General features: G+C 40.2%; 1 protein-coding gene across 3 annotated transcripts in view; it reads left to right on the top strand.

Moving 5' to 3' along the window:
• The first annotated feature begins 13,829 nt into the window (after nucleotides 1–13,829).
• Nucleotides 13,830–23,588, top strand: part of Slc4a7 (solute carrier family 4 member 7) — a 94,888-nt gene continuing 85,129 nt past the window's right edge. For all 3 annotated transcript variants that reach the window (XM_071619592.1, XM_027932144.2, XM_027932145.2), the window contains exon 1: nucleotides 13,830–14,081. In XM_071619592.1, coding sequence (XP_071475693.1) covers nucleotides 14,034–14,081 — 48 coding nt within the window. In that variant the 5' untranslated portion in view covers nucleotides 13,830–14,033. The remainder of the gene's footprint in view (nucleotides 14,082–23,588) is intronic.

Below are 23,588 nucleotides of genomic sequence, written 5' to 3'. Positions count from 1 at the left end.
CCCAGGAGTTTCTGACTCTGTGGAGTGGGTGTATGCCATCTTCCCAGCACATAGATAACTTAACCTACCCAGAAGCTCTCTGAACTCATTAATGCAGGAATTTTATGGAAGCACTTGGTATTATCCTATAAAAGTGATCTATTAGTAAATCAATTTCCAGCCCCTCTCCCCTCTCTGGAGAATAGAGATAGGGCTGAAAATATCAAACTTCTTATCATGTCTTGGTCTTCTGTTGACCAGTCCTTATCTAGAAGTCCACCCGGAATCACCTCATTTGAACAAAAGATGTTCCTTTCACCTAGGAAATTCCAAGAAATTAGTTCAAATATCAGAAAAGATGCACCTCTCACCCTATCACTTAGGAGATGACATGAGTTTGGAGAGCTTTGTGCCAGGAATTGGGGGTCAGAGACCAAATATTATTATATCACAGTATTCCATGCTCTAATACAGTTTGTATGCAGATAAATGCTGGATACCATACTACTCCTTGGGAATACAACAGTGAATAGACACTGTCCCCACTTTCATGGAACTTACTGTTTGATAGAATGGACAGACATTAATAAGTCATCTAAAAAATAAGGACAGCTTGTAATTAACAAGTAGCAAGAAATACTAGAATGGAAATGAATGTTTACAAGAATGTTTTTTCAAATTTACTGGTCACAAGAATCATGTAAAACTCATTAAAATGATAGATTTTTTGGCCCTATTCCACACCTAATGAATCATAATATTTCAGGAAATCCATATCTTTCACAAGTAACCCAGAAAATACTTAAAATTTATTTATTTTTAATTTTTCATAGTGCTGGGGATCAAACCCAGGGCCTCATGCAGGATAAGCAAGTGCTCTACCACTGACCTATACCCCAAGTCCCAGTAAATTTGGGAAATCCTGGTCTAAAAGAATTTAAAACAAAAAATAGAAATTCTCGTTTCCAAGCAAGCAGTAATATTAGAAGCTTCCATTCTAAAGAAGGATTATTTGAAAGGTCTTTGAAGATTTGTTATAATAATTGGCAGAAAACCTCCAACTTAAATTTCTGTTTGCTGATGCTGGTGACCTATGGACTTAAATGCTACTTTATGAAACCCTCATTAGGTTGCTAAGCAATGGGCAACTCTACCAACTGGGTTTTGTTTCCTAGGTGTAAGACTTTCTGAAACTCCTGCAGTTTTCTTTCTCTTTGTTCAAATATTCTTTTTGTTTCCCTTATCCAGAAAAGATGCCATGGAGAATATCCACTCTAACAACTTCACATTCTTCCTTTGGACTCCCATACTCAACAGATCCCCTGGAAGGCCCAAGTTTAACCCATTTGGTTTCTGACTGGGTGTAAATAGAGAAGGGGTTCTCATGAACAGATTTTGAATATCTTTATACTACAATTACACTTTTCAAAAAAAATTTTTTTTTCTTATTTCAGTCTTACCAACAACCTGTGTTGATGAGATGAGCTGGATTCAAAGGAGCTGGCTGCAACATTAAACTAAGATAACGGTGAAGAAAGCACCCAACACAGGGACAAGAATTTCTCAGATGGAGGGTGGGACTGCTCTGGGACCCTAAGGATCAGCTTCCATGCTGGAAGGTGCTGGAAAAAGAGAGCATGCACCCAGAATCTCTTTATTTTATAGAGGGGGACACACAAAGGATTTTTGATGGAATGTTCTTCACCATAAGGCAGGGGATAAGGTTTCAAAGGAGGTTGTCCAATCCCAATGGGTAACGCCCAAGCCCAGGCCTAGAGCAAACTTCTTGGCTGAACGAAGGTGGAGGCCACTTGCTTAGCCCAGCACGTGGCGTGTGATGCCAGATCAAACACCTCCCTTACTCAAGGCTGAGAGAGGTTGCTCAGCTCATAGGCAGGGTGGCCTCCCACACTGCAGTACTGTGTATGGAACCCAGGGCCTCAGGGACGCTAGGCAAGTGCCTTACCACTGAGCTGCCTCCCCAATCTCTGTTTTTAGTTTCTGTTACTATTAATGTGTTTGGCTTTTTAGAAGTAGTAGTTTGAGATGTTCTTATTATAATGCACAAAGTTTTCCACTAGTATTTTAGATTAGTTTGTTCTAAAAATAATGTTTATGTTCTTTTTTCAATATAAAAGTAATTTATTCGTTGTAGAAACTTGTGAAACCAAAAAACCTATAAAGAATACATTTTAAAAAAGAAGACATAGGGCAGGTAGACGATGAAAACTGCAGGAGAGGGTCTCCCTACCAGCGGAGGAATTCTAGAAACTTGGATCCCCAGGATTCCCTATGGTAGGCACATTACCTTTAACTCTGCCAAGTATTTTCTTATCTGTTACCTTATTAGCCTTTGTGACATCTTTGGATAAACAGAAGAAGAGTTAATACATTGACAGTCCTTAATTTGAAACCCTAAGGCTATATATATATATATATATATATATATATATATATTTTGTTTATTTATCTATTGTATAATACCAGGGATTGAATCCAGAGACCTACAACTGAGCTACATCCCCAGCCCTTTTTATTTTTTATTTGGAGAGAGGGTCTCTTAAATTTCCCAGGCCTTGAAGTTGTGATCATCTTCTTCAACCTCCTGAATAGTTAGGATTCCAGGCATGGGCCCCTGCACCTAATTGTTTTTAGTTTTTTTTTTTTTAATTAATTAATTAATTTAGTCCTGAGGATTGAACCCAGTGCCTCACACATGTGAGGCAAGCACTCTACCACTGAGCCACAACCCCAGCCCTGGGCCAAATATTTTTAGATTTCATATCTTTTTCATATTTTAGATAAACACTATAAAGCCAGTTATGTTATTAAAAAAAAAAAGTCAGGGACAATATCCTGTTATTAGATTAATATTTCTGCAGGGAGATCTATGGATATTCATAATAAAAGGAAAGAAAGATTATTAACAGCCTTATGTCAGTTTGGTTAAGTTTGGGCAGCCAAATGTGTTATGAAAAAACATTAATCTGGGCTGGGGTTAGGTTGGTGTGGTGATAAGAGCCTTAGTCTAGAATGCATGAAGCCCTGGGGGCTTCAATTCCCAGCATCACAAAACAAAACAAAAATCATTCATCTTTTCAGAGCTGTGTGGATCTTGCAATAGAGAAGGGCTTGTGGTCTAGATTATTCCCATTTCTTGGAAGAGGAAAGGGAAGTGCAGAGGCAGGTACAATATTATGTGGAACCAACATGACAAGATGATCCAAACCAATTTAAACAGTGATCTCGACATGAATTCATGATGACACTTTGTTTTGATTGATTTGATTCCATGGCAAGAAATCTTTTCTTCCATTTCTGGCTTCCTATTCTATTGTACTTTTTTGTGTGTTTTCCAAAATGGGATATTGGGATTTTGATTTCCTCTTGGGTTTAGGTGTATTCCTTTCCAAATCTGTAGCAGCCATATTCATGGACTTAGTTGAAGGACTTTCATAAAAGGGGTATTTATTATAATTTAACCAAATGTAAAGAGTGGTTCTCTTGATATAACATGAGCAACAGGGATCTGTCTAATGCTTCTCTAGCCCAAGAAGAACAGTCTTCTGAAAGCGATTGAAACATAAACCACACCCAGGTGTACTTAGGTGGACTCTGACTTTTAAAGAACACTACCTAAATCAAAACTTGTAACAATATTTAGAAGAAATTAGCTGGCACATCTTGGAGTGCCAATGTACACTATTCTATACTGGCCACCTGTTACCCAAATGGTAGATCACAGCATATGAACCTGATATCTGACAAAGCTACATGCTCAGTGACTTTGAACTGACTTGAAAAAACTCAACATTGCAAAACAAACAATGAGTTGAGTGTTAGCCTATGTATGGCTCAGTTCTAGGACCCTTCCTAACTCCCTGTGTTATTTAACCATGGTAGTGCTTCTAGTCTTTAGTTTGAATAAATGTAATTCCTTCTGAATACAAATGTGCATAAAGGAAATGAGAAACAGGCATGCATATTGTTTTGTATATATTAGCAAAAAAACAAAATGATTGAAATTCTAAAGTAAAAGCAGGACATGGTGGCATATGCTTGTAATTCCAGCAATTGGGATGCTGAGGCATCAGGATTGCAAGTTTTAAGTCAACCTCAGCAACTTCCTGAGAACCTCAGGGACTTAGTGACAGCCTGTCTCAAAATAAAAAAAAATAAAAAGGACTGGGGATGTAGCTCAGTGGTAAAGCACCCCTGGGTTCAATCCCAAGCGCCAAAGGGCGGGGGAGGAGGGGGAAGGAAGGAAGGAAGGAAAAGAAAAGAAATTCTATAGTAATGATTTTATTAAAGAGGCTGAGGCCAGCACAGTGGCACATACCTATAACCCCAGATATTCAAGAGGCTTAGGTAGGAGGATAACAAGTTTGAGGCCAGCCTGGACAACTTAGTAAGGCCCTATCTCAAAATAAAATAATAAGGGCTGGAGGTGTAGCTTGGTGGTAGAGAGAATGTCTAGCATGTACAAGGCCCTGGATTTGATTCCCAGTATTAAAACAAAAGGTATGCAGCGATAAACTCTTTAAAGCACAGCAACATTGAACCACTGTAGAATCACAAATATGTAAAACTCAAGTGAATGTAAAACAATCCATCAATTCCAGATGATACAATGTATACATCAATTGTCTATATATTTCTTTCTTTCTTTTTTTGGTACTGGGTGTTTAAAGAGCAAAATCCCCTGTCATTGCTTAGGGCGTTGCTAAATTGCGGAGGCTGGACTCAAACTTGGTGAACCTCTTGTATCAGCTTTCTGAGTTGCAGGGATTACAGATGGGTGCCACCATTGCTGGTGTTTATATGTTTCTTTTTGTTTTAAGTCAGGTTTATTGAGGTTTTATTTACTTATAATAAGTTTCATTTTAGTGTACAGTACTATGAGTTTTGACATAAAGTTGTATATAAAGTTTTGCCTAAAGTTGTGTAACCAGCATCATGATCAAAAAATAGAATAGTTCCTTCACCCCAAAAATGTTCCTTATGTCCCATTGTGTTCAGTTACCATTCCCCATCCTTAACCTCTGGCAAAAAAAAGTGATTTGTTTTCTGCTTCTGTGGCAATTCATTCTTTTTGAGAGTGAATTGCATTTTAACATTTGGAGTACTAAAAGATATTTAACCAATCTGTCTTATGGATGGACATGTTAATGATTACCAGTTTTTTCCTACCAGGAATGTTTCAGTGAACATATTTGAATGATGCATATTCCACCCACAGTTTTTGATAAGTGAAAACAGATGAAAAAAATTTGTATAAGTTTGAAAGTGGAAAAAGTATCTTAAGAAATTATGGTGTTACACTTTACATAAATTGTATGTCTAACATACATTCCATGTCATATGTCACTTAATCGTAGCCATCTTTGTCCTTCTGTCTCTCTGGATTTTTTTTTTTTTTTTTTGGTACCAACGATTGGACCCAGGGACACTTTACCACTGAGCCACATCCCTAGCCCTTTTAAAAACATTTATTCAGAGACTAAGTTGCTGAGGTTGGTTTTGAACTCATGATCCTTCTGCCACAGCTACCAGACCTGCTGGGATTACACTGTATCCAGCTCTGGATGACTTTAGACAACGACAGCCCTCAAAGATGTCTGGGAAGTATACTAGCCTAGGAATTTTGTCTCTTCAGTTGATACAAATAAGTTTCTTGAACTATATCTCTCCAGCCCAGAGCTCTGTTTCAGCTCCAGGACTGTTTTCCCATCTTTCCAGGGATATCAAATGCAATATGTTCATGGTTTTGTGTAGCCTTTGATTGTTCTGCATTTTCTATATCTAACGAATCATTAGGTTCTATCAATTTGACTTCCATACTTTTATATTTTCCATTTCCTTTATCATTGCCTTTGACCATGGTTTGTAACCCAGTGCCATCCAATTAAAATATAATGTGGGCTGAGGATATAGCTCAGTTGGTAGAGTGCTTGCCTTGCATGCACAAGGTGCTTGGTTCAATCTGATGATGATGATGGTGGTGGTGATGATGATGATGATGATGATGGTGGTGGTGGTGGCGGCAGCCACATATATATAATTTTAAATTTTCTAGTAGGGGGCTGGGGATGTGGCTCAAGTGGTAGCGCGCTCACCTGGCACGCGCAGGGCGATGGGTTCGATCCTCAACACCACATTAAAATAAAGATATTGTGTCCACCTAAAACTAAAAAATAAATATTTTTTAAAAATTTCCAGTAGACACATCAAAGCATCAAAAGAGAGACAGACTTAGTGACACAAGCCTGTAATCTCAGCAACTTGGAAGACTGAGTGAGTCAGGAGGGTTGCAAGTTCAAAGCTAGCCTCAGCAAGTTAGTAAGGCCCTAAGCAACTCAATGAGACCCTGTCTCAAAATAAAAAATAAAAGGGCTGAGATATGGCTCAGTGGTTAATTGCCCCTGAATTCAATCCTTGGTACCAAAAAATTTTTTGGATGGCTCCTACGGGCTAAGCACTCTGGGATGACTGCAGTAACAAGGTGGATACAGTCCACAGTCCCTGCATTGGAGTTTTCATTCTGATAGAAATATCAGCTTCTCAGGATCCTGGATTATAGGCCCTTTCCCTGATGGCAGTCCACCTTTTTTCTACCTATGGTGCTCAAACAGATCCTGACAATAAACATTACTGAGTGTTTCTTACAGGTAGGTGCTGTGCTTGGGGGCTCTCCTGTAATCTTTATTGCAATCTTGTGAGGAGGATGTCACTTTTATTCCTAAAACAACTTCCATAAAGGTCATCAAGGTGAGGAGACTTGCCTAAAGATAAAACTACAGGCACAAAGGGAATCAGCTTGGAGTGTGACTTGACTTCATCAGAGTCACCCTGCCCCTCAGCTCAATGCCATTGATCTTGCTGTCATCTCTGCCTGTAATGCCCCTTTCAGCCTCTTCCACTCTCACTTAATTAATGAAATTATAGCTTAAAAGGACACTCACACAAAAAATCCAATTTTTTTCTTTACTCTCACACTCAACATAGAAGACTTCTGAGACTAAATGTGTGGGGGTGTTTCCCCACATGCCAAGAATCTCTGGAGGACACCAACTAGTTACCTTCTATCTAATCTACTCAGTTCTGTCTACCTGGAGGCTGAGGGCTCAGTTCCAAGAGACGGCTCCCACTTCAGAGACTGGTCATGTTAGCAGTAAGTTGTCACATATACTTCTGATCAAATGTCTACAAACAAGGGTTCCTGTGACCACTTCTTTGAGTTTGATAATGTTTTGTAAGGATGACTCATATAACTCAGGGAACACCCAATTTACCAGTTTGCTGTAAAAGGTATTACAAAGGATACAGTTAGACAGCCAGATAGAGATGAATAGTGCAAGGTATCAGGGTTGGAACCTGGAGATTTCATGTCTTCTTGGAGAACCTCCACATATTCAGCAATGTGGAAATTCATCAAACCTTATTGCTTCAGAGGTTTTATTCCTTCTTTCCTTCTTCTTCTTTCCTTCCTTCCTTTCTTCCTTCCGGTAGGTACTTAAGATTGAGTCCAGGGTGCTGTACTACTGAGCTACATCCCCAGTCCTTTTTATTTTTTATTTTGAGACAGAGTCTTACTAAATTGTGAAGGTTACAGAGTTTGATCTAGCCCACCACCCCTTCCAGAGGTAGTGAGTGAGGATGAAAATGCTAGCCCTTTGATTCTCCAATCACTTGTTTTTTTTTTTTTTTTTTTTTTTTTTGGTGACTTGACCCTATTCTGAGACCATCTTGAGCTCCACCCTAGGTGAGCTCAGGATCATAAGCTCAGGCATTATCAAAGTGGTTTGTTTTAAATAACAAAAAAACAGTAGCATCTCTCAAGAAATTCTAAAGGCTTTACAAAGCTCTGTGACAGGAAGCAGGAACAAAGACCAAATATATTCCATGTTATATCACATATACCATCATCCATCATGAATCAATTTAAATCTATTGTATTTCTCTGTAGTTTTTCCAAACACTTTGATATACATCTTCCGCAGCCAGCAAAACTTATCCCATTACATACATTGTTGATATTAGTGTACCTTATCCATCTCTTCCACTCTGAATTCCATCAGATTAGGGACTAGGTTTTTATTATTATTATTATTATTTATTTTTTGGGGAAAATTTATCTATATGCCTAGCCTATGAAATAAAGAACAATGATTACTTACACATTTTTCCATTTTGTTGGGAAAACATATAATGGCGCAGCACCCCAGAAAAAAACCCCAACATGGTGTCTAACGACCCTCTTTACCCTCTTTGTTTCTTTCACTGGCGTGAAACGTTCCAGCCGGTGTCAATGTTCAAACCCTGCCAGTGGGAAGCCTTAGCCCTAATTAGAATTAACTTCTTGGGCTCCAGAACTGACATATGGAAGAGCTTGCCAATAAACGGGCAACCTGTTATCTACCTCAGCCCCTGCTACCTCTCTTAGACCTATATAAACACACAGCCTTTTGTAATAAAGCGGAAACCTCTTTGGTAATCTGTGTCGTGTGGTGCGGCATTTTCCAGTCTTACACATTTGTCTTTCCCCTATTGACGATGCACAGGCTATTCTTGAAATCACTATTCCAAGGACTTTAGTCTTCCTTTGTTGGTTTCAGAAAATGATCCCCCCCAAATATGGCACTTTGGCATGCTGAATACTTATTTATCATAACTGGGAATTGAACTCAGGGGTGCTTTATCACTGCGCTATATTCCCCAACCTTTTTTTAGAAGTTTTTATTTTGAGACAGGGCCTCTCTAAATTGCTGAGGCTGGCCTCGAACATGCAATCTTTTTCAGCCTTACGAGTGGAATTGCTGAGATCACAGGGATGTGCTCACACTGAGTTTTTTTTTTTTGTTGTTGTTGTTGTTCCATAATGGGATTGAACTCAGGGAAACTAAACCACTGAGCCACATCCCCAGTCCTATTTTATACTTTATTTAGAGACAGGGTCTTAGTGAGTTGCTTAGCACCTTGTTGTTGCTGAGGCTGGCTTTGAATTTGCAGTCCTCCAGTCTCAGTCTCCCTAGCTGCCCTGAGCCGCTGGGATTATGGGTGTGCACCACTGTGCTTGGCCCACACTGAGTTTTGAACTGAAGGACACTGAAGATCTCAAAAGCAGCCTCAGCACCAAGGTCTCTGCCTTTCTCTTGTCTCTCTCTCTCTCTCTTTTTCTTTTTCCCTTTTTAACATTTTTTCAGTTGTAGAAAAATACCTTTATTTTATTTATTTATTTATAAATTTATTTATTTTCATGTGGTGCTGAGGATTGAACCCAGCGCCCCATACAGTGCTTTGCCACTAAGCCACAATCCCAGCCCTCTCTCTTTCTCCCTCCAAAAGCAGAGAGGGGCTTTTTTTAAAGTTCCCTTATCTGCCTAAAGGTAGATTCTCCCAGAATGAATTCATTTGTCATGAATCCTCTTCCTGGAATCTCATCAACTAGAGAAGATTAGCTGCTTCACAGAAGACACTGAAGGCAGATAGAAGACATGCAAACTATTACCTATTCTCTCCAAGTCTGCTCCATGGCTACTTTTATTAACCTGAGAGGCTATTTGCATAACAAGACAAACATTCTTCACTAAACATTTCCTCCCATCACCCTCCTATTAACCCTAAGTCCTCTTCCTTTCTGTACCTCTGGATGCTATGTAAACTTCAATCATGTGGCTCTTTTGAGTCTCATGTTTTGTGGGATTCCCATGCATATGTGTGTAATTAAAATTATATTTTCTCTTGTAAATCTGTCTGCTGTCGATTTATTTCTGCTGTCGATTTTTTCTCTTCCCCCAGCACCTTGTAGGATCAGATGACTAGGAACATTTAAATTATATGAAGAAGCAAGGAAGATAGTTATCAAAGGATCTCCTGTTAAAGATGAAAGATGGTTTCAGGGACTGGGGTTATAGCTCAGTGGTAGAGCACTTGCCTCGCAGGTGTGAAACCTTGGATCAATCCTATCAATCCTCCCACATAAAAATAAACAAACAAATAAATATAGATATTGTATCCATCTACAACTAAAAAAATTTTTTTAAAAAAAGATGGTTTCAGGCTTTTCAAAATGACAAAGAAACTGCTATTTGTCTTTGTGTTGGCTCCTGGAGAACTGTGTTGCAGGAAGATGGTTCAATTCTCAGGCTGAAGATCTTGCCAAGTCCCTGCTAGGATTACCTACTATTCCAGAAACTCAGGAAGTGTCCTGAATTTAGGATGCAATTAAAACTCATTGATTTTAGTTACTACCAGCTCAAATTTTTCTTTTTCTAATGGTACTGGAGATTGAATCCGGGGGTGCTCTACCATTGAGTTACATGCCAGCCCTTTCTATTTTTTATTTTGAGACAGGGTCTTACTAAGTTGCTGAGGCTGGCCTCCAATTTCCAATCTTCCTGCCTCAGTCTCCCGAGTCACTGGAATTACAGATGTGTACCACTGCACCTGGCACTAGCTCATTTTTAATGATGAATTTGGGTTCACGTTCACATCTATTTAGCAAATATTCCCCTGTGCTACATTTCAGAAAAAAAATATTTAAAATGCTTAGGAGAACAATTTGCCTTTCAGCACCTTGAAACACAATAGCCATCTACATTTGCATAAAGCAATTTTATCTTTTTTTTTTTTTTTGTACTGACGATTGAACTCATGGATGCTTAACCACGGAGGCACATCCCCAGAGCTTTTAATATTTTATATTGAGACAGGGTCTCACTAAGTTACTTAGGGCTTTGCTAAGTTGCTGAGGCTGACTTGGAACTTATGACCTCTTCTGCCTTGGCTTCCCAAATTGCTGGAATTACAGGTATGTGTCACCACACCTGGCCTCAATGTCTTCTTTACTCACTATACCATCACCTCAGGATGAATTTTGGCTGAGCTTGGACGAACTGGGTAACTGAGATTAATAAATTTTATAATTCAGACCTTTACTACCTTCTTCCTCTAGCAGTTGGGATGAAATGAAGAGTAAAAAAAGTATATGGCACTACAGAAGTAATTCAAAACTATTTGTAGATTCAATAAACCAAGAATTCATTTCTTTTCCATTTTACAAGATGGATGAAGAGAAACCCTCATTATTTAGCAAGATCTGAGGAGCACATATTTTTATTTCAAGTTGACTGTTTATTACTTTGTACTCTGGTAGCCAGGGTCTTGGCTCCTGTATTGTTCTTGACCACAGGCTCAACCATCATCCATGATGCTCTTAGGGTTTTAGGAAGAATGAAGGTTGTGCCCCACCTGTATATTTGCTCAATGACCCCATGTACTGAGAGTTTATAAGGGCTGAACATTCTTGTAGGCATTAAGGATATGATAACAAAACAATTAATTGCTGCCCACACAAAACTTTGGAGCACTCATTAGTCTCTCTCTCTCTCTCTCTCTCTCTCTCTGTGTATGTGTGTGTAGATGGATGATAAGCCAAATAAAGCATAAAATCATAGAATGTTATGAGGAGATAAGTGCTATGCAAAAAAAAAAAAAAAATCAAGCAGAGAAAAGGGAACAGAGGTTGTTCTGTATATACTAATTATGGTTTTATGGGAAGATATTGCTTTGTATCAGAGACCAAACCACATTCTTCAATAAATTATACTCACTTTGAGAATAATGGTATAGTCACAAATGACTGATGCCTTAAAAAGCTTTAGGAGATATTCCTGCTCCCATGTCTCTCTTTTCTTTCTCTTTCTTATGCTTTTTCATTGTTGTTTCTTTTTTGTGTGTGCATGGTACTGTGGATTGAACATAGAGGTACTCTACTACTAAGCCACCTCACCAGCTATTTTCATTTTGAGACAGGGTCTTGCTAAATTGTCCAGGCTGGCTTGAACTTGTGATCCTCTTACCTTAGTCTGCTGAGTAGCTGAGATAACAAGCATGCACCACCATGCCTGCACCATCATTTCTTTTTCTTTAAGGTTGTTCATCTTCCTTCCTTCCTTCCTTCATTACGGGGGATTGAACTCAGGAGCACTAAACCACTGAGCCACATCCCCAGCTCCTTTTTAAATATTTTACTTAGAGGATCTTCCTGAGATGTTTAGGGCCTTGCTAAATTGCTGAGGCTGGTTTTGAACTCACAATCCTTCTGCCTCAATCTCCTGAGCTGCTGGGATTACAGGCATGTGACATCATGTCCAGCTGTTCCACTTTATTTAGCAAGGCATTAAAATGGTATGATAGAAAGTTCTACTTGATAGAAACTAAAACCTGTTATTTCTGTGAGCATTAGCTTCTTTGTCAGTAAAATGGGGATGCAACTTCGTCTTAGTCCATTTTGTGTTGGTATTACATAATAACACAGACTGGGTAATTTATAAAGAAATTTATTCTTTCACATTTCTAGAGGCTGGGAAGTTTAAGGTCGAAGGGCTATATCTGATGAGAGTCTTCTTCCTGTGGCTTCCCGTTTCTGAAAGCAGAAGGGCAGAAGAGCATGTATGAGAGAGAAACAGAATTTGCAGCCTCAAGCCCTTTTATAATCATCACTAATCCACCCTTGAAGTTGGAGCCCTTGTGAGCTAAACACCTTTCCTTAGGCTCCACCTCTCAACATGGTTGCATTTGGGATTAAGTTTCCAAAATATGCTTTCTGGAGACACATTCAAACCAGAGCAAACATATTTTGTGGTATTGTGAGGATTAGAGATGAAACATGCTTGCAAAATGTCACAGTCCCTAATTGTAGGCCTTTAAATATACCTTTAAATGGTAGCTAGTACTAATAGAAGCATAACTACTTTTTGTATAGTTATTGAACAATATATGACAGCCTAACTGTAAGTCTCTGGGAAATTTAGAACAAAAGAGATCTAGGACCCAAACCAGCAATGGGCCATCCAATAAACTTAGTTAACTACTGATGACAAAGGGCTTTACTAATTATCTTGTTAGAGATGGACATGATGTGAGGTCCAGATCCTCTGGTATGCATATTTGTTTCCTTCCGTAACTGGATTCAGCTCTTCTCAACTAAAACTTTTATTATCTTTATTTAACTAAAAAAGAAGAGAACTCTGTTAACAATGACAATAATAAGCATGCTATGTGGCAAGCACATTCATGATAGATAGTCACTTAATTCTTCAATGATGCTGTGTGGAAGTTTCCTTGATCATCTCCAGGTACAGATATGGATAACTTGAGAGGTGCCCTATGGGGAGGACTCAAGAGTGCGGGAGCTGTAGTGTTGCACTTGAGCAGGGAAAACGCATGAAGATACCTGGCTAAGTGTACCCTTCCTTCACAGACACAGAGTTGGAGTTTATGCCTACAGTACAGACAGAAAAAAAATTTGCAGGAGTCGTGAAGACCCATAAGTTCCTTGAAAGGGAAGGGGAGGGGGCTCCGCTTTCCGCCTTCCTGTAAAACATGTGGTCAGAACCAGGGGAGGTAGTGACCCCCACCCCACTTCCGAATGTCAGGGGAGCTTCCGACCCGAAAAACTAGTTAGACTCTAGGCCTCGGTCAATTAAGTTTTTACAAAGAGGGGCGGGGCCTGGGGGGGGCGGTGTGCGTGTGTGTGTGTGTGTGTGCGTGGGGGGGTGTTGGGGGGGTGCGGATCCCTGCGAGCCTCCGATTGGCTAAGACAAATGTCCATCTGTCTCACCCCCGCCCCACCTCCGGGTGGCCTCCCGGCGGGCCCGCGGGCGCGCAGAGCAGGCTGGCGGTGCCAAACTGGCAGGGGGCGTGCCGCGGGGGCGTGCCGGGGCGTCCCCGGCGCCGAGCGCGTCACTGCCTCCGGCCCCGCCCCCAGCCCTACGCGCTACCTCCTCCTCCTCGCTCCGTCCTGCGCTCGCTCAGTTCTAGCTCCACGTTCCGCGCCGTGGCCTCACTCCCCTGCCCTAGCCACCCCGCGGCCGCCGCGCGGATACACGCGCCTTGCGGCTTCCTAGCCCAGCGCCCGGCTCTCCCGGAGCGCGCCTCGCGCACGGACGCACGTTCGTTCCCTCTCGCGCGCCGGGGATTCGGCAGTGGCTGCGGCTGGCGGACCGCGCGGGGCAGCACTGTAGCGGCCGCCGCGGGCTGGCGGGCCGGCCATGGAGGCGGATGGGGCCGGCGAACAGATGAGACCGCTACTCACCCGGGTAACAAGCAGGGTGAGGGCGCCGCGGGCGGCGGGGCTCCCCGGCGGGGGCAGGGTGCTGAGCGAGGCAGACAAAGGCGGGGGTGCGGCAAGCGTCGCGGTACGGCCACTTGGTCCCGGGCCCCTCCGACTCCCGGCGGCTGGCGCGCCTCGCCATCCCCTTTGTGTGGCCGCCCGGGGCGCGGGTGCGAGGGGGCGGGCGGCGGCGCCTGGGAGGCCCAGTCGGGGCGGCGGGCTGCGCGCCACCGGCATCCTCGCTAAGGGCATCCTACGCCCGGTTCCAGCGAGACCCAGCCACCCGCGGGGCCCGCGGTGACCGCGACCACTCCATCCTTTCTCTCCGCACGCTCATCTCCCCTATTTTCCGGTGTTCTCTCTAGTCGGGGTCGCGGTTCAGGTTGCTTTGGCGCTGGAGTTCAGATTAGCCCCTGGAAAACCCATCTTTTCCTAAGGAGGACCCCGACTTCACCTGTCTCTTGTCCCAGGCAGTGGGAAGAACTGGTGTGAATCTTTCCTCCTTTTTCTGAGCTTCCCCACCCGGTCCATGGTGTGCTTTGTTCGGTGAGTTCTCTGGCCGCGTGGACAAGTCGTCTTCCTTCGCGGCCAAGGCTTCTTTTCCCTGTTGACTGCCAGGTCTGCCTCCTCCTTTTCTGGCAAGAATTGGAGGAGTATCCTCCTGTCGCAGGCCAAGTAGAAAGAGAAGGGTGACAGTGTTCCGAGCCCCTTGTGCTGCTCCGCTTCATGAGCCTGGGAAAATCGCGTGTCCCAGTGAGGCTGGCTTTGAATTTAGGGTTAGGGGGGAGTGGGGGCGAATTTCCAAAAGGTTATACCTCTCATTGGGATGATGGACGAGTGGCCCATCCTCAAGAAAGAGACTCACTTCCTGCTTTTAAGTGGAGCACATGTGCCCCCACAGTTGTGATTCTTTTCTCTTCCTAGTTAGTGACTCAAGGGACATGTTAGAAATTTTCCTGCTTCCAATTACTTTGACCAGCCAAGGAGAGAAAGTTGCACGAAAAATTTTCCAGTCTTTCACAACTAACAGGAAAATCGCTTTTCACGTGTTTTTATTTGAGTTTTCCTTAAACCTGTTTCCTCCCTCCTTTAATTTTAAGATTATTGTCAAGGCCTGGGGAAGGAGTCATTCGTTATTTCAGAATGTTCATATTTCTAAATGTAGCGGAAAACTGTTTCCAGACAGGGAAGTCATATAGCAGTGGTTGTTGGGAAGATCCTTCCCGTTGATAGTAATGGAAAAGTGGAAGCTCCTATGGAATTTGCTGTAATTCTTTCTGTAGTCTTTGAATAAACTGTTGTATAGCACCTGTTCTAAAGGTGTGTATCAAATACAGTATTGCATGTTCTTAGCCTTATTATTTGCATCTGAGTTTTTATAAAACTGGACAGAAATTGATGTGTTCTCACATATTACCTGCTTAGCAGAAGCAGCATGTAAGACCGTTGCCCTCCAAATCATTCATTCATTCAATGTAAAGCAGTTATTTAGGACCTATTCTGTAGTGTCCAACAAAACAGAACCAGCTTCTTCTCTCTCATAGAAGTTATATTCAAGGGAGGTGTGTGTGTATGTGTGGTTTGTGTATGCAGCAAATGGCAAATGAATTCTCAATAGCTGTTGATGTTGTGGCAGGGAGGAGAGTTGGAAGATGTACCTCTTAAATCTTGTGGAAAGTAAGACTTGGCTATAGTGATCTATACAAATCAATAATGGAACTCAAATATAGCAAGCTATCAGCCTAAAAATGGAACAGAGGAACAAGAAATAGTATGATTTGAAAACTGGAGAGGAATATTGGTATGCTGGCACACAATCAATAATCCAAGCAACTAGAAAGGCTGAGGCAGGAGGATCCCAAGTTCAAGGACATCCTTGGCAACTTAGCAAGATCCTGGCTCCTTATAAAAAAGGACTGGTTAAGTAGCTCAATGGTAAAGTGCTCCTGGTTTCTATCCCCAGTACCAACAAACAAACAAAACAAAACCACAACTTTAATCTTTCCTTACTCATTTTTTCCTGGTAAATGAAAGTCATTAGTGAGATTATGATATTTGTCAGTCATAACTTAACTCATAGACTGCTTAGCATAGCTAAAAAATAGGAATAAATTTATATTAATAAAAAGTCATCTTTGTAATTATGCAAATAATTTGAATAAATTGATGGCAGTTTATATTACTCAAAGTGGAGCCCATCTGTTCCATAATTTAGGCTCTAAGGTTTCTTCTGCATTCTTTGGTTTCACTCATGGCAATGGGGAAGAAAGGCATTTATCTTACAAACATGCAAGTTTTGTTTGCTTTGGTAGAAAACTCATCATTGTAGCTGTCACAATTGATGTCAGTCTTATTTTCTAGTACAGGTTAAATTCTGTTATAATAGATAACTATTTAAAAGATTGCTAAGTTTTAGCAAATAATCTTTTAAGGTGTACATGATTTAATGTAATTCTGTTACCACTGAAATTTTGGGACTGTACCATGGAATTTGTTGTTATTTCTTTCATTTTGTGGATATTAAGTATCTCATGGGTGCCAGATGCTAGGGAAATAAACAAGATAGGAAAGGTCCTTCCTTCAATGAATTTATTTTGGCATTTGGAGTGAACACAGTGATAGCATTTACATGTCATTTATAAGTACCAGTTAAAACATTTCTTGAGTTTATTAGAAATACTTAAAGTCGTTAGAATAGATGAAAGATATTAACTCAGTTTGGATTTATTGGTGATGGCTAAAATGAAAGGTTTATGTGTACCTGCAAGTAAGCATTTTCTTTGGGATACTGGTTGATAGCTCTAGAGACATGGCACCCCAGGCATTACCATTATAGTTATTACCTTTTTGCATTATTCTTGGTATCTTTGGGCCACAGTTCATGGAGTTGTAGGAAAGGGAGAGACAACAAATCTGTCATCTCTCCAAATGAAACTGTAGAACAGTTAAGTTGGATTGAAGAATTGTTTTGTCAGGTAATTGGAACTGGGAGTTAGACAGGTTTTCTTTCAAGAGAGCTTAGGGTGTATTTTAGTTTTGTTACACTAAACTCCTGTTAGTTGAGTAGGTTAAAATTGAAAGCCAAAATAACCTGGCACTGGAGGAAACTGGTATATTATTTTAGTGGTATGTGGTGTGCTAACCAATATATTCTAAAACCTTGGTAGTTATACTTGTCAACATCCGGTAAAGGGTTGTTTTTCTTCCTCTTTCCCTCCCCTTTCTTATTGTGTCTTACCACAAATATCTTAAAGTAGATCAGATCTGCAGCTGACAAAATGGGTCATTTTTATAAAGGAGCATTCAGGTGTTTCATGAGGGGAATGTTACAGGTTAGTCATGGATCAATGTCATTTTGATTGTGATTTTTTTTTTTTTTTTTTTTGGTATTGGGGATTGAACCCAGAGATGCTTAACCACTGAGCCACATCCCCAGTCCTTTATACATTTTATTTTGAGCCAGAGGCTAGCTAAGTTGCTTAGGGCCTCCCTGAGTTGCTGAGGCTGGCTTTGAACTTGTGATCCAGCTGCCTCAGCCTCCCAAGCCACTGGAGTTACAGGCATGCACCACCATACCAAGCATCATTTTGACTTATATTGTAGTTTCCTCTTGGTGATTATGGTTGCTTCAGCAGTTCCTATTTTTTTTGTTCATGCACTATTTTCAGTTTTGTGATGAGCATGTATGATAATAAAGTCATTCCACCGTTCTAGTTTACATGGAGATTTGCCTCCTTTTTTTTTTTTTGCACATTTTGTTGAGTTTTTACAATTTGAGAACATTGAGGATTACTTGTAATTATGCATGTGGTAAACCACCAAGGAGCCTATGGTTGACATTGTGTTACAGGTCTAGTAGTGTTGCCTTTAACATTCTTCTGGAAGGCAGAGGGCTAGCTGACGAGGATAGAGCCATGTTGACTGAATTAATGATTCTTTTCTTCCATGGACTACATATCTTCAAATGACTGCTATGAGAGTGGCCAAGTACTTCCTTCAGTACTTGAGAGTAGGAAAATGATGTGGTTATGATACAGATTTGTGTGTGTGTTTTTGTTTTTTTTTGTATTGGGGATTGAACCCATAGGTGCTCTACCACTGAGCCACATACCCAGCCTTTTTTGTTGTTGTTGTTGTTGTTAACGTTTTATTTTGTGACAGAGTTTGGCTAAATTGCTGCGGCTGGACTTGAACTTGTAATCCTCCTGCCTCAAACTCCCAAATTGCTGGGATTACAGACGTGTGTTACCATGTCCGGCAAGATTTGTATTCTATCATGCATATTTTAAATTTAATTTTGAGACAGGGTCTCACTGAATTGCCCAGTCTGGCCTACAACTTGAGATCCTCCTGCTTGAGTTTTTACAATTTGAGAACATTGTAAAATCAGTGAGACCCTGTCTCAACCCACCCTATTTGCTATGAGTGGGTGGAGCTTGGTTAGGTGGAGGGAGAAAGTTGTGTCAGGAAGTGCAGAAAAGGAGAGGTGAATTGGAGAGTATGAATTCTATGGATGCCTTCTTTAGGCAGTGCAAGGTAGCATGAAGCTTGATGAGAGGAGCCTGGGTTGAGTTTCAGCTCTCACTGGCCTTCCTCTTTTACTATTGTCAAGACCAGATGTGAGTTGTAATCATGCCTGGGATTTCTTTGATTTACATTTAAAACTCCCAGTTTTTTTTTTTTTTTTTTTCCTTATTGCGTCTGGGCATTCATATTGCCACCTTCAATTCAATTTTGTTGTTCTGTGCTGGGGATTGAAAAGTTTTAATTTTATTTTACAGTGCTGGGGATTGAACTGAGATCCTTGCACATGCTAGGCAAGCATTGAGTTACATCTCCAGCCCTTTTTGTTTTATTTTGAGACAGGATCTTGCTAAGTTGCTAAGGCTAGCCTTGAACTTGTGACCTCCTGCCGTATCCTCCCTAGTAACAGGATTAAGTAGTACACCAACATGCAGGGCTGCCACATTAAAATTTGTAGCAGTATTTTTTAGGGGGTAGGTGGTTACTGAGGCTCTAACCCAGGAGCCCTTCCCCACTGAGCTACATACCCCAATCCTTTTTATTTTGAGACAGGGTCTCCCTAAGTTGCTGAGGTTGGCCTTGAACTTGCAGTCCTCCTGTCTTAGCCTCCCAAGTCGCTGGGATCACAGGTGTGCACAAGATTATTTTTTAGTAGCTGCTGTTGTTGAATATGAAATACATTGCGCTCTAAAAAATTTTTTTGAAGTTGGGCATGGTGGTGAGAATGGTGCCCAGCTACTAGGCAAGCTGAGGCAGGAGGACTGCTTGAGCTCAGGCATTCAGGGCCAGCCTGTGCAACATGGTGAGGTCCTGAGTCAAAAAAAGAAAAAAAAAATGCTTATTTTCATATTGTCTAGAATGAATTAAAAGTCAATTTTCTTCAGCCTGTAAAAATCTTAATTTATTTGAAATATGAGGTGTATCGTAAAAATTAGACTACAATCCCTTGTAACAGTTCTTATAGATTTTTTTTTTTTTTTGCTTGATGATTGTTAAATATGATCCTTGTGAGTATGCTTTGCTTTGTACCACAGTAAATCTTATAATGAATTCTGTTTTTTCATTAACTTTGCATGAGAAGTGCTCTGGGTTGTATCCTTGTATTTGGAGTATTAATGGTGCTATAGATAATATGGCACTATCTAGTTAAAATTCCTTTTAAAAAATAGATGACCTTGAATTCTGTGGATGGGCCTCAAGGGTCCATGAATCCCCAGAAACTGAAAAATTTTCTGTTTGTGTGCATTTTTTCTGCAAGAGGGCCAAATAGCTTTACATTCAGTTTTGAAGAGGTTTATAATCCAAAAAACCAGCTACAGAATGTAATTTTCTTTTTTTGTACTGTGGATTTTATCCCAGGGGCACTTAACCACATCCCCACCCCTTTTTATATTAGTTAGAGACAGGGTCTTGCTAAGTTGCTGAGGGCCTACTGAGTTTCTGAGGGTGGCTTTGAACTTGCAATACTCCTGCCTCAGCGTCCCAAGCTGCTGGGATTACAGGCGTGTGCCACTGCACCCAGCTACTTTATATTTTTTAATTTGAGACATGGTCTCATTAAGTTGCTTAGGGTCATGCTGAATTGCTGAGAATTGCCTTCAACTTGTGATTCTCCTGCCTCAGCCCCTTGAGTTGCTGGGATTATAGGCATGCCACCACCCGACAAAGAATGTATTCTAAAGACTAACTCAGTTTGGCTTCATGTCTTTTTTAAAAGTTCATAGTTTTATATTTTACTGAAATAGCATTGACCTCACATTTCATTAGTTTGTTTCACAGAATGCTAACTAGATCTATGGGTGATTCTGCTAAAAATCTGTTTTGTAGCCAAATAAATGTGGAGTATGTCACAATGCATAATAGTATATTAAAGGCTCCGAGAAGTCCTATAATGAACATAACATATTGATTAACTTTTTTTTCTTTTTTTTATTATTGGTTGTTCAAAACATTACATAGTTTTTGACATATCATATTCATACATTTGATTCAGGTGGGTTATGAACTCCCATTTTTACCCCGTATACAGATTGCAGAATCACATCGGTTACACATCCATGTTTTTACATAGTGCCATACTAGTGACTGTTGTATTCTGCTACCTCTCCTATCCTCTACTATCCCCCATCCCCTCCCCTCCCCTCCCCTCCCCTCCCATTTTCTCTCTCTACCCCCATATTGATTAACTTTGAAAAGAGAATGCAACCATGTGAGTTAGTATTTCTGGGTGGTTCTTAGAAAATATGTAAAACAGTAGGTCATTAATATGTTGTATTGTTAGGGGTCTAAGAAAGCAACTCCTGTGTTACTGACTAAATCTATTTGAAGATTCAGTTTTTTCTCTATAATTAGAACTCATTTTGTTACAGTATAGATTTGAAAAATTTATCACTTAAGGTGCTTTGGGAGCAACCTGATAGAGCACTGGTTGAATGAGTATGGTCTATTCACATTGTGTGATACTATAGCTTGTGAAGAATGAGGATGTACTGTTATGGAGGATGCTGAACTGATAACAACAACAACAAAAAGCAAGATGTGAGTTTGTATTATACACTTCTTTTCTCTAATGGGAACATAAGTATGTATTTGTATTTTTTAGTATTTGTGTCAATACACTAGGGAGATAATAGGAAACTAAAATGTTGCCATAAAGGGTTCATGAGAGTAGGGATTGAGACAAGAGTGGGAGCAAAGCTTTATTGTACACTATTTTCAGTTTTGAGCCATGAAAATGTTAGCTATTAAGTAAAATAGGATAATTTCTTACATTGTTTTATGCTGTGGGTTGGCATACCAACTATTCCACAAAAAGATATACGGATGACTGTTAGTATGTTCTAATGTTTATTATCTACCTAATTTTTCATGTTATCCAAGTTATCCCATAAATACTAAGGTCGTTAATACATACCCGTTAGTAAAATCACATGCTATTTGTCTCACTAAATTATATAGTGAATGCATGAGTCCCTTGGAAATGTTGAGTTTGTATGTTACTGATGTCCTGATCCTCCTCTCTTTCAACACTTTCCTATCCAGGGGTTTGTTTAGATTAGTGACATATAAAGGGAAGGCAGGATGTGGGAAGAAACTGGGGTGGTGTTGTTACAAATGTGGTCCCTCAGTATAAGGAAATAGCTGCTTGGTTATTCTCAGACTTTTTTCAACCTAGAGTTTTCCTTTGTGGTCTTTGTACTTCTTTTTGATCATGAATGTACCCATATTATTACATTGGCTGAAATTACTATGGCCCATTTTTACGGGGCACCATTCACGTGGTTGTCCTGTTTTTGCTCCAAGGGTACCCCTGGAGTTGAGTTCATGGGAATGGTTGTAGCCCTGAGTAGTACTGTGGGAAGACATCATTGAAATCATACATTCTTTATGATGTTATGTAGGTACCATGTGTAATGTCCATCACTTCAAAGATGTTAGAAATAAGCCCTAGATATAGTTTCTATTTAGCCAATTTTTAGAAGCCAATATTTGGGGGAAATATTAGATGATTTCCCCCCACTTCTTGAAAATATTTTTGTGTTTAAGTTTGAATATAAACCTCAGTTAAATTCAAATTACAGCCTCTTGGGGAAACTTTTTTTTTTTTTTTGAGATCAGGTCTTGCTATATTACCCAGATTGGTCTGGAACTACTGATTCTCCTGCCTCAGACTCCTGAATAGTTGGGATTATGATTGTGGTTCACTGTGTCCTGCATTTACAGCTTCTTTGATGAAATAGTTAACCCTACCACACTCCTTTTCTTATTCCATACTGGGCGGGAGGAATGTCATATTTCTCATATTGATGCAGAACTTAATCTAGGATTTATGGTTTTGTTCTTTGCTGCAGTGTAAAACAGTGGAGAACAGGTAACTAACTTTTTAGAGAAAGCCAGCTCTGAGCCATGCATTTTATTAGGTATCTCAGACAGTTATCATCCCTATGTTACAAATGTGAATGCACCAACAGAGGCATTTTCTGAAAATTTCCAGGCCTTGAACCTTACGGTCAGTGCCAAACCACTGTTGTTCCCCTGGCCTTCCATTTCTCCTTAGTGTAGACTAATCGAAGATCCTTATTTGTCAGTATCAAATATTTAACCATATTAGATAATTTTACTAGTATGATACTAGAAAGCTCTGTTTGCCTCAGTTAATTCGAAGCTTACTATAGGTGTTTCTCTTTATATTTAAAAGTGTTTATTACTGTAAGTTTTGTGAATTAAGTTGCTAATATTACATTTAATAGCTGAGTGAAAATTTCCTGTCTTGCCTCCAGATTCCCTCAGGACTGGTGATAAAACTTTTTTGGGTCATTGCTTAATTCTCAGGAAAAAATAATACTTGTTCAGTGAATGAATGTTAGGATGGTATCATAGACTCATTAATTGTTTAATCAACTAAAAATAAGTTAAAGGTTTAATTTTAATTTTAATCATTGAGAAAAATATCTTACTTTGCTTGATAGAACTGCTTGTAGAAGAAAATCTTCATTGCCTTCATTCCATTGAGCTGGGAGTATTGAGTAAATAGTGAATTTGCAATTTGGATCGATTCCAAATAAGTTTTCTTTTATTTATTTTTTTGGTGCTGTGCTGAGGGTTGAACCCAGAGCCTCAAGCATGTTATGCAAGCATTCTACCTGTGAGCTGTATCCCTAGTCCCCAGTGTAAGAGTGTTTAACTTTTTTTTTTTTTTGGGGGGGGGGGCGTACTCAGAATTGAACCCAGGGGCACTTTACCACTGAGATATATCCCAGCCCTTTTCTGTATTTTATTTTGAAACGAGGTCTCATTAAGTTGCTTAGGGCCTTGTTCAGTTGGCTGAAACTGGCCTCAAACTTGTGATCCTTCTGCCTTAGTCTCCCACGACCTTGGGATTATGCTCCAGCTAATATATATATATATATATATATATATATATATATATATATATATATATATATAAATTTTTTAAACCAAGATTTTA

Source organism: Marmota flaviventris, chromosome 1, assembly GCF_047511675.1.
Source record: "Marmota flaviventris isolate mMarFla1 chromosome 1, mMarFla1.hap1, whole genome shotgun sequence".
Classification (NCBI taxonomy): domain Eukaryota; kingdom Metazoa; phylum Chordata; class Mammalia; order Rodentia; family Sciuridae; genus Marmota; species Marmota flaviventris.
The sequence above is the reverse complement of the archived record's forward strand: the minus strand, read 5'-3'. Positions and strand labels throughout refer to the sequence as shown.